We start from the raw sequence: 11,767 nt of genomic DNA on the forward strand, positions 1-11,767 counted from the left end.
GAGAGCTCAACAGATACAACCTCATCAAATCTGGTATCACTAGATTTTCACCAGGCTCTGTCCATAAGCCACAAAAATAAAAAAATTTGTTGATGTTGTTAGCATAAATGAAGGTTGTTTTGCTCAAAAGTTAGTCCAGATTTGACATAGAGATGTACTTTATATTAGCAGATCTTTCCATTAATTTGGATTCGGCACAACTCTGTTACACAAACAAGCTCCTACACTTTCTGCTCATTTCTTAGAAGAGCCACTTAGATTATCTAATAATCACATCAAATTGGCATGCATTAGCACTGCTTTGCACTTAAAGCTAAATAGGAGCTGTGTTTTGTCTCTGCTTTCTCTAACAACGCAAGACCCAAACTGCTTTAATGCAACAACTAACACTTCACAGAGCAAAAACATTCTGCAGTATTTTCACTGTCTCTGTGGTGTGATTTATTCATTTCTCTGTCTGTGCTATCTACAGGCTTTTCCAAAGTCAAATATTTTATGGAGTGTAGAAATAAAACAAAGGACTAGGATAAAAATAAAGTTATAATCTTAAATATATATATATATATATATATATATGAAAAGAGCAGCAATGCTTAGAAAATATCTAACAATTATATGAAGCTTGGGGCTTAGGCTGCCCTTACGTTTGCCTGAGCATGAATATTAAGTGTAAAGTGCATCTATTAATGCTATTATATTAATATTCAGAGCCCACCCACCCCAAAACAATAACCTGCATACTAGACTCCCTTGAAACGTGTGTCCTGCTTTCAGCATTCATCAGCAGTCAGCATTCTTTCCAGTTGTTTCAGACTCTCAAAGAAGAGTGAAGCTATATAAAGTAAAATTAGAAAATTTCCAGTGCTGTTCCACTTCCAGACTCTATTGACAATGAGAACAAGATATTGTTTTGCCACTTAGATGACCTGAAAAGTGCAGTATCGCATAATTTGATTTAAACAGCAAGAGGTGCTCAAGGCTAATTAACACAAGCTAATGTGTTAGTGGGTTTTCAGCAAGTGCATGTTCAGAGCAGAAATCATAGTACGACAACTGAAAAACAGAGGATCAAGTTGTTACATCTATTGTGAACACTGCCTCACAGCAAAGAATAATTTAAAACTAAAATTAGTATTGTCAAATTGTTCCCACTGTAGCTTTACAGCCTTGACTACCGGGAAAGGAAGCATGGGCAGACCAACACAAGAAATGGAGTATCTGCAGAAATATGAGTTTCTCTTCACATGGAGTCCATACCTGCAATTCTTTTTCTTATGTTTTAAGCCATTTCTCAAAATTCAGGACCTTGGGAGCCTTGAAAATACTGTCTCTGCCACTCCCCATGGTTCTATGAAGTTATAGCTGGAATAGCAAGCTGGAACAAGAAGGTTAAGGATGATCTATATGGAGATTAAACTGCAAACCTCTCCTTAAACTGCAAACAAATACTGTGTTTGAAACTAGAGCAACAGGCCAGAATATTTTACATTTTGATTTTTATTTAATAAGTTCACAACACCTGAAGGTGTGGTGGCTACCATCCAGTGTTATTAACAACTTCATTGTCCCAAACAGCTTTCAGTGCAGTCACAAAGCAAGAGACAAACCACATAATGCAGTACAGGGAATGAAATGGGACAAGATGTACAGTGAGAAGGATGCATGCATGTTCTGATGACCTTATCAAATACATATAAACCAGTTTGGATTTAATGGAGATTGTTGGATTTTGAGTTAAAAAAGATGAAATCAAATAACTTCTTATAGGATGCTGATTGGCAATAGTGAGTTTTAAGTATGATGGGAAGAGGTCAGCCTGTTTGTACTCTTTGTTTCCAGCCCCAGACTTCCATATTTCATTGTAAGGCCATAGGGCAGTGAGTGAATGCTAGACAGGAATGGGTTTGTACAGTACAAAAAGAGACCTTAATATCTAAGTAATTATATAGGTTATTCCTGCAGCAGGCAAGTGGTTTGCAGTTCCATTTCTTTCGCTTCATAAAGGAGCCCTTAATCCTGGCTTTGGAGCAGTCTCTGCAGTGTACCGGGCTACAGAAGCAGGGCCACTGGCCTACTTAAGGGTGCCTGTCCTTGGACAATGGGGAAATGCAGAATTTGAGGCTTTCTGGAGGTGTTTGTGTTGAAGGGATAAAATGCGTGGCTCTCTGGAGCACTAGGAGAGGGTTTGGTTTATGAGTTGAGGAAGCAGTTCATTTCTACACATACACAACCTCACCAGACCACACCAAAGATCCTTGTAAGGCCAGTGTCTTATCATTGGCACAGACCATTATTAAATGTCGGGAAAACTATAAAACCCGGGCAACTACAGGGGCTTCCTAAAGTGCTGTTAACCTGTAAGAACTTGTGGTTCAGGGACCTTCTGAATCAAAGTTGTCATTTTTATATTTAACAGTTTGCCATAGGATTTTCAGGCATGAGTCTGAACAGCTGCTTTTTAAATGCATTTAAATTTTTAGGATGAGCAGCATTCTGCAACGAGGACTTCTACAACTTAAACACGCAGTAGGTCAAGAGCAACATCCTTCTATTTGTTCTGACCGTGCCACCAGCTGGTTTCAGTTTGCCATGCCCCACTTCTTGTTTGGGAAGTGACAGCAAATGGTTGTTGTCTGGTCACTCATGATTTTGTAAATTTGTATCATCTCCTTCTTCAGTCATCTCTTGTCCAGACTGAAGACTCAAGAATGTTCTTTGTGAGTATGGGTTATTCTAGTTGCATTCGTCAGCAGTTTGCCTGGTTCTGCTGTTTTCTTTTCCTTTATAAAAATGGCCTTCACTCTTGTCACTGTGTCATATTAAATCCAAGCATACATATTCAAATCCATTGAAAGTTTCTGTTCATTTGCCCAGAACCAATTCTGGTTGCTGGGTGCAATTCCCAGGCCCCCCTGCCAACCCTTTTTAAGAACTGCGTGCCATGTTAGCTGTGTGGGTTCCTGCCCACACCTAAACCAAGCTGGCGAGCTTACAGCACCGTGGTGGGCCACCAACGAGCTCAGCTTTGGGAGCTAGCTTTTCACCATGTGCACTCTTCTGGGACTCCCTCCAAGTTCCACTATGGGAACGCTGGCTTCTCAGATAAAAGCAGGCCCTTACTCTCAGCACCTTCACTAGACAGGGAATGAGATACCGGAGTTGCTCAGCACCACGCGCCCTCAATCCACAGTAGTGGGAACACGACGTATTACTCCTGCAGTGCTATCAGTTGGATCTGAAGGGACTGCAGACCTGAAGAGTATCAGGAGTTCACCAGGAGATTCCTGGGCCTAGAGAGAGGCCAATGCCAGACTGGAAGGGGGAACGAAGGTTGCACTGAGAGGACAGCCATAGCAGGTCCAGAGCAAAGCAGAGGAACAAAGCCAAGCTAGAACACGACAGGGAAGACCCAACTGCTAGAAAAGCCAAGAAACTCTGAGAAAGCATACTGCTATAACCAGGATCAGCTGAAGCCCTCTAAAGGTAGCCCAGCACCTGGCAGAGCAGTATTTGTGTCACCTCTCTCATTCACTCCCATTAAAGTCCCACTGGTTTAGTTAAAGAGTTACGCAGGCAGGAACCTTCTTCCAAATTCAACTGGAGAGGTTTTGGCCTTCTGGAAAGGCTGCCAGCAAGGCTGCAAAGTCATGGTCTTATTCTCCTTTTTTTTGCTCTTCCCATTTGACCTGCTAGGATGGAGTTATTTAGAGATATGGTGGGTTAAGAATGGAGTGTCCAGGGAAGAAGAGTAAGAAATTAAAGGTTTTAATTAAAGAAGACAACACTTTTACATGGCATGTCAGAAATTCAGCACAAAGGTATAAGCTGTTTTGGTCCAAGTACAGCACACGTATACCTCCTCGTAACACATGCCTCTTTACAGCTGATATAACTACAAGATGCTTGAACGTGGCCACAGCACAGACAACAAACAGAAAGGACTTCCATCATCTTTAATAAACAGGCAAAACCTACAGAGACCACAATTACCTGTCTCAATATAATTGGGGAAGTTGCCACAGAGGTATGCTCATATTAGAGACCAAAACCAGCTGCTGCTGTCTCTAGAGCACCGCTGGCCATATTTATCCTGTGGGTTACACTTGGCCAACTCTGATTTAAAAATCAAAGCATGTAAATTTTCCCCCCGCTCTAATGCCAAGTAGCAGATTTACCGAACTGAGCCCTTACTGGCAACCCATTGGATATGAAAAGAGGACTTAAAAATAAATAAATAAATAAATAAATAAATAAATAAATAAATAAATTAAAAAAAATAACCAGAACAGACAAATACATTAGACACAACCCCCCAGTATCCCAGTACAGTGGGATGTACGTGCTTGCAACATGAACCCCATAAAGCTGTATTTTATACAGCTGCATTTTAAAAACCGCTGAACAGGTGATACAGTTGGCCTCCTGGATTCAGTTCAGCAGATTTGCAGCTACACAGTCACACAGATTTCTCTTTTCCACCTGAAGAAGCAGAGTTTCTGTCTGTAAGAGGGGGGGACAAAAGCAACATCAAAAACAAAGTGTCAGCACTGTGAAATTAATTAGCTCCCAAAGAATAACACGTTTTACTTTTGTTCTAAGATTTGGGCTTGCTTTTATGAGATGATGCTTATGGTAACAAATCAGAGCTATTGCTTACTGGTCTGCAAAGCAATTTAACTTTTGCATGATTAATTCTCTTACTGACAAGGCAGTACTTCCTGTGACATGGAGAAATTCAGCCTGGTGCATATTTATGTTTTTCTCATTAGTGCATTCAATATGAGTCTGGCTGCTGTTGTTGTTGTTTTTGTTGTTGTTGTTTATTTTGTTGTTGTTGGTGGTGGTGGTTGTTGTTTTGTTTTGTTTTTTACTTGTCTTTCTTACAATCTTACATCAACTGCACAAACTGGAGCATAATCTCACAAGGTCTTGGGAGGCTTAAAACAAAACAAAACAAACAAACAAAACTACCAGGAATTCTCCTTGTATTTAAAAACAGGCTGAAAAACTTAAAATTATAGTATTACGGCCTGGTCTAACTCTTGAAAGTTAGACAGAGAAAGTGAGGCATAATTTAACTCTGTTTTAACTTCTCTTGCTTCACTACTGTTGTGGTTAATATGCTGTTAGGGCATAAAAGAGAAAATTAGTGCTGAGCAAGCATATGGAAATCATAGTTCAAACATGTGATGGGATCACTGGCTTTAAAGAAAGGGGTCCCAAGCCTGTAAGAACAGAAGCTTGCCCAGCTGAAATGGGGTTCATCAACACCAAGACTGGTGCCTGCCAGCAACAAGGGTGAATTGGGACCTTTCCCACTGAGAACCTTCCTGAGACAGAGCTGGGTATGATCTGAAAGGTCCACAACCTCTCAGCCTACCTGTGCAAGAGAGGGCTGAGAACAGGGCAGGGACAGCACGACTGCCTAAGGGACATGTGGGAATCCTTCCTCTCTAGCACACACATGCTTTGCTTTGCCTGTCTGTTTGGAGCAGTTGTGGTTTCAGTAGATGCATGATGGAGCACAGAGCTGCCTGACACCAACATCGTATCTTCATCCATTATATGCAGTCATCTCTGTCTGTCATGGGCTGGAGCTCTATCTGGGAATAAGTCTGATCAGAGAGAACCTCCTTATTGCTCCGGGACACACCAGCTGGGGGAAGTCTACTTGCCAAATTAATCTCTACTGGTGTAACCAGTTGCATGAAAAAGGACATTACCAAGACTACCAGCTCTAAATACCCTTGAAATCCACCTTTATACTGCCTGCCTTGTGATTTTGGTATGAGATGGGAAGGCCATGTGATTAAAGGCTATATCTTAAAAGCTGTGATATCTATTGACCCACATCAACGACAGGTCCTTAGAGCACAGCTGGGCATAAACATCTGCTTATAACCTGCCTTCTTTGTACAAGACAAGGAATTTATTGGTGAGTTTCCTTTCCCAGCTGATAGCTCACTAAACATAGCATTGTTTTACTGTATTAAACCAGATATCACTTTTGATTATTTCAGCTGCCCTGCAAGACTGGAAAGATCTGATCAGACTTTGCTAATCACCTAAAAGACACTCAATCACCACCTTCTAACCATCTCCTTGACATCATTTGCAGTGGTTTGAATAAGGGAGGTTGACAGCATGCCAACAGCTTTGGAGTTAAGCCCCAAGGCTGCTTACCACCTTATATATCTTTAATAACATTCCCAAGCCTTTGTTTTTACTTTCATGGGCACATCTAACTTAATGGGCTTTGAATGTTCCAAATAACCACTGACAGTTTAGGAAGAAATAAAAAACAGAATGAATGGCAGTAAATACAGCTTTACTGACTGGTTTGTGAGCATGATCACAAAACCATTTACACAGAGATTGGTTATTATCCCCCAGTGGGTTAAAGCACATCAAAGGAAAAAAAAAAAAATCAGGGCAGGACTCAGACTCTCAACCTACAAAAAAGATCTAAGTTCCAGCTAAAAATGCAGCTTCTCAGCTTTTTTTAAGGTGTAGCACAACGCCCACTGGTTAACTCTGAAAAATGGATTGGGATTTTGAAAGTGTTTATAGCACAGACATACAGTGAATCGTGTAGCCCACAGACAGGCTTTGTCTTATGGGAGTTGTTTTATCACCTGCTTCCTGCTGGCCTCTGTCTCGAGCAGCTTGCTAATGCAGTAGGGAGCTGGCTGGGGGCTGGTGGAATGGTTTTGATGGTAACAGCTCCCTCCCAACAGTAAAAGAGCCCTCCGCTAGTTCATGATCAGAGCTGCACCTGCCAGATACTGCACTTTGGTTATGTGAGTGGAAAATCACAGGTATTCCTGTAAAAGATTGCCTAGAGTTGGTTACTGCTGTTAAAACAACTAATCCATCTGGCAGCCTGCTCCCAGAGGCAGCAGCAACAAAAGCAGTATGCAGAGGTGGCAAATAGATCTGGTATCTGCCCAGGCAGCAGACAGCCTCTCAGAGGGGCTGGGACCCTTCTCCTACCACATGAGTAAAAGGCAGCCAGTTTGTCAATCAGTAAAGGATCAGCACACCCGTGTAGGTTACAGGCATTTCTAGTCCTGTAAAAGGAAGAGGATATAGACTATGGCCTACATAAAATGCTGCGTGACCTATGGTAGAGTCAGTTTGCTTTGTCAGACACCACGCAGATCAACGCAGGGCCAAATTAACCATGAAAACTCTGAGTTGTGCAATAAAATGATACCGTCTCCACCGTGCTGAATTGCATAGTGAGACTAGCAGGAGGAATTAAGTGGGAATTTTCTCTCTGAGCTTTTGGGAATCCCTCCCCCTCCAACACAGTTAGGAGCTGCTTAGTCATCATCTAAAATTCCTGCCTGCAAACAAAAGGGAGTTTTTCAAGGAAATGAGTGTCTCTAGTGGGAATATTAACAAAGGGCATTGTATTTTCGGGACAGCAACATTTGCCCCACTCAGCAGCAAAGCAGACCAAAATAGTCAAACATAAAATATATATGTGGCTGAAAGTAATTGTCCTAAAACTCCCAGTTTGCATCAAATTGGGCCACAGAAGAATAATAAAACTAAGAACTGAAACAGTGTAGAAGGCAGTTATATGAGCCAAGAAGTCCTCAACTATTAAATATTTCCATGTCTTTTGAAGATGTAGGCAGAATTCCTAGCTTACTGACTAGAATAGGCCTGTCCTACCCAGAGGCCTTCAAGGATCTCAATATGGCTTCAATTATTTAGATTTTAAAGTGGCAAGGAAGTGATAGATTTGTAATGAGAATGTATCGTGGAGCCGCATTTTCAGCCTTGTCAAATCTACAGCTGCAAAACTCAACTGTAGGACATTCCTCTTGTCTGAGCATTTTTGTATCCTTGTTTCCTCTCCTCGGCTGTCTTTCATTTTTATTTTTACTTTTAGATATTAAAATACAGTTGCTGTTCTGGGGGCTATGCAGCTCAGTCTTCATTGTTACCACCCAGCTTTGGATACCTTTATTTTATAAAGCTTTACTCTTGGTGTGAAAGCTGTAGGTGTCACAAAGGTCACTGCCATAGCCAGACAACCAGAGAAGATTTTAGTAGTTGAGATATTTTTGAATCAAGTTTTATAAATTCTAGCAAAAAGTTGAAAAGCTTGTAACAGAAGGAAAAGGTGTACTAGAACCACTTTTCAGCACAATCTGAACATCTTGTTTTGGCTGTATACAGTACTCAGCAGATGTATGCATTAACAGGATTTCTCCATGAAGGAGCCCAAAATACATCTGACCTGTATTTATTGAACAGATTTTATTTAACTGTAAATCTGCTACATACTAATTTGGTTCTGCTCAAATATTTGTTTCTTATAGTACATCACAATTCAAGGCATCTTTATTCCTACAGCTGCATTTTCATCCAAATGTCATGGACCCTGCTTGGAGTTACTTCAAACCATTCTTCAAAAATGCCAGTATGCAAGCTTTGAACTGCAAATGACCTTGTCCATAGATAAGAATAGCAAAAAAGTTTGAGTGCCTTCTGCTGAAAAAATCTGTGCAAGAGTGCAGATATAGCACTTTAGCAAAAGTGTACATGGGAGGTAGGGGAAAAGATACCCTCCCAAGACACTGCTATCTGACAGCAGCTGGGATACAGCTAGTCACAGATTGCAGGCTGCAGTAGCAAGAGACAGATTCAACTTCACTCACAGAAGGAAGATACCAACCTTGGCAAATTCTCCACTCTGACTGCAAGCCAAACAAGTTTCATCCTCAATGCTGCTCTACTTTGTGGTATTTTTCATCATTATGGAATCAGAGCAATGTAAAAAATATCTATGAGATGATGTTTCCTCCCTTAGCCTCTCCCCAGGGGCAGAAGCATGTTATTTTATTTTAGTATGTTTTTTTTTTTGTTGTTTGAGCTGACTCTCGTTTTGGGTAATAAATGTAAATCATGCTGTGACCTTACTCCCTCTGACATAAACACAAGGGTGTGCACTCAGCATTTGGAATGAGAACAGCAGCGCTAATGGCTTTAACTTGGCCAACAGAAGGATAAAGAGCTAAGGACTGTCAGTTCACTTTTACAAACTTCCTAGTTTCTCTGATAATGTGATAACCCAATTGAGAGGAATTCCACATTACTGACCAGAGGGGTGAGATGTAATTACCCAGCATCACCTTAGAATATAGTACAGTACAGTTCAATGACAGTGTCTTGTGCAAAAATCATACAATTTATCTACTTCTACCCACAGCACTTTCTTTCATATTAAGAAAAAAAAAAAAAGGAAAAAAAAAAAAAGTTGAATGTTTCCTTACCCGTGTGTCTAAATTATACGCTGTCTTCTTTAAATCCTGTAGAGCCCTCTGCATGAACTCAAACGCATGGCAATCAACACAGGGGCGGCCTAGGAGAGCATTTAGCAGAGAATGAGCTATTAAGAAGAAGGAGTAAACAGTGATCTTGAACATGATGAAGAACTACAAAAAAAGGTCCACAATGAATACCGATGTATGTACTCTTACAGAATACAGGTTTTTGCAATTGGTCCATCGTGATGGTCCACCCAACGTCTCCGTGGCAAAAGAATGACATCAACAGATTTGCATTAAAAATATCATGTTTTCTTTCCTTTTCTTCCTCCTTCAGTGGTGTTCCCTTCATCCTCCTCTGTCTCTCCCCCTCCCCCTTTCCACTATCTTTCTTCTCTTGTCACAGTTCACAGAAGTGTGGAAACGCTAAACCCAAAACTTGAGTCCTCCATTTTGTTCCACTAACCCTGACCACATGCTCAACCTCATCTTCTCTAAAGATGATCTCTACAACCACAGTCCTGTTCCCAGGAAAAGCCTGTCTCCTAATCTCACAAATTTGAGCATTAAATAGAAAGCTAATGGAATACAATTGAAATCATTATCACTAAGACAGATCACTAGGACTCCAACTTTGAATATGATACAGCTTTGTCAAAAGCTGGTGAAGCAAGCAGCAGATAAACACAATGCCCTGTGATTAGAGGGCACTGCTGATAAACAAAACGGCTGCATTTTGGAATAATTGCAGTGTTTAAGATATCTAGATAATCCACACTTAAGGTCACAAGGCTTGCTTTGCCTTGATCATCATGTATCACAAAGCTGCTCCGTAACAAATAGCAGTACAGAGACTGAACAAATCCAGACATGATAAAATGTCTCAGAATCATCAGCCTCTACACATGCTCTTATTTGCTTCTCAGTGGCTGTGCCTCTCTGACAACTTCATAAGCAATAACTGCACAAGTGAGGAATTCTGAGCACAGGCTTAGCTTGCTCTTTGAAGTATGGTAAGGAAGAAAGGATAAAACCTAAAGTAAGGGTATCCTGCAGTGTCTGTCAGCCTATTCTGCAAACACTTGATACTTGACTGATTACTACATGCCTCTGATAAGCTGGCCTCCAGCTCATGACCTGTGTGCTAACCAGCAGAGAGGGATCCTGGCTGCGGGAGAGAAGGAGGCTGCCAAATTCTTTAACTGAATAGGGAAAAGAGAAAAAAAAAAAAAAAAAAAAAAGAGGAGAAAAAAAAAAACCACCAAGCAGCACTAAAGATTTCCTCTCCCATCGTTATACTACCACCCAGCCTTAGTGTTATCATTTATGCACCAGACAAAAGGAGAGGACAGCACTTTCCACACCAACAACTTGATGCATGGACCTGTCATTATGTTTATGACATGAATTAAACTCAACACAGATTAGCACAGGAGAATTAGGTGATTGAAGGCAGAAAGGCTAAGAGCTGACAAGTTGTGCTTTCTTGGCATCTTCACTGTGAAATTTTAAAATAAAAAGTACTGAATTCATTAGAGCAGACATTACCAGGAATGAAAGATGTAATGAGGGTTCAACATCAGTTGAAAAAAGTAAGTCTCAAGAATGTCTCTGAAAAGCAAAGAAGGTGACTCATGGCATAGAAAAGGCCAACACAATGAAAGGGCTGCACAAAATACAAGGTGCAGAACATCGCCAGATTTCAGGTTCAGCAAGACAGCAACAGGCAGGAGACAAGAATAAGAAACTAGAGAGCCTTGGATGCAGGAGGAAAACAGTATGAAAGTTCAGGTTGTGGCTTTAAAACAACATAAGACATTTCCAAAACAGTTTGAATTATTTGGACAAGCTTCGGTGATGTGGTGTCCTGCAACAGTAAAGCTACAGTACAGGTTGTGTGAGAGGACTGTCGGGTAGTACATACTTTCAGCTGGTATGGCTGTTCCTGCTTCTTGATCAGATCTAACAGGCTCCATGAGGAGTAGTGCAGCCACAAGAACTAAAGGAACTGTAAGGACCACTCTTCTCAGAAGGCAGGGTGCCAGCATCTCGGGAACGGGTGCTTCTCTCTTTATCAAGAGACACAAACAAATCAGGGAGGAACATTATAGATACCAGGGTTTTGTTACAAAGAACTTTATGTTCCTGATAGCTAAAGCATTGTCAGACTTCCTTTAAAAGAAAAAATAATAATTAAAAAAAAATAATAATACTTAAAAAAAAAAAAAAAGGCAATCAAGATCTATAGCACAGTCAGACGTTCTCTGTACTTTTCCAATACTGCACGTACCACACAGCTGGGAGAGAATGTCCCTAGACATGGAGGAGAAAATGAGAAGTCCCTAGACAGCTTTTATTTTTGTGTGAAAGCCAGGATGCCAGAAACCTTACCCACTCTGTGACTCCAGTCTTTTTTTCTAACTGTATGAACACAGACCAGCACATGAGTTTGGGCAGCTGGTCCACTGTTAGACCTTGAGATC

General features: G+C 40.9%; 1 protein-coding gene across 1 annotated transcript; it reads right to left on the bottom strand.

Moving 5' to 3' along the window:
* Positions 1 to 4,428: 4,428 nt before the first annotated feature.
* On the bottom strand, positions 4,429 to 11,332 carry LOC309877798 (NELL2-interacting cell ontogeny regulator 1-like; the record flags this gene model as incomplete). The annotated part of the gene is made up of 3 exons (XM_082759554.1): positions 4,429 to 4,500; positions 9,291 to 9,379; positions 11,209 to 11,332. The coding sequence occupies 3 exons, from the start codon at positions 11,330 to 11,332 to the stop codon at positions 4,429 to 4,431; spliced, it is 285 nt and encodes a 94-aa protein (XP_082615680.1).
* Positions 11,333 to 11,767: the final 435 nt, after the last annotated feature.

The sequence above is a fragment of the Aythya marila genome (assembly GCF_965140915.1).
Source record: "Aythya marila genome assembly, chromosome: 4".
NCBI lineage: Eukaryota > Metazoa > Chordata > Aves > Anseriformes > Anatidae > Aythya > Aythya marila.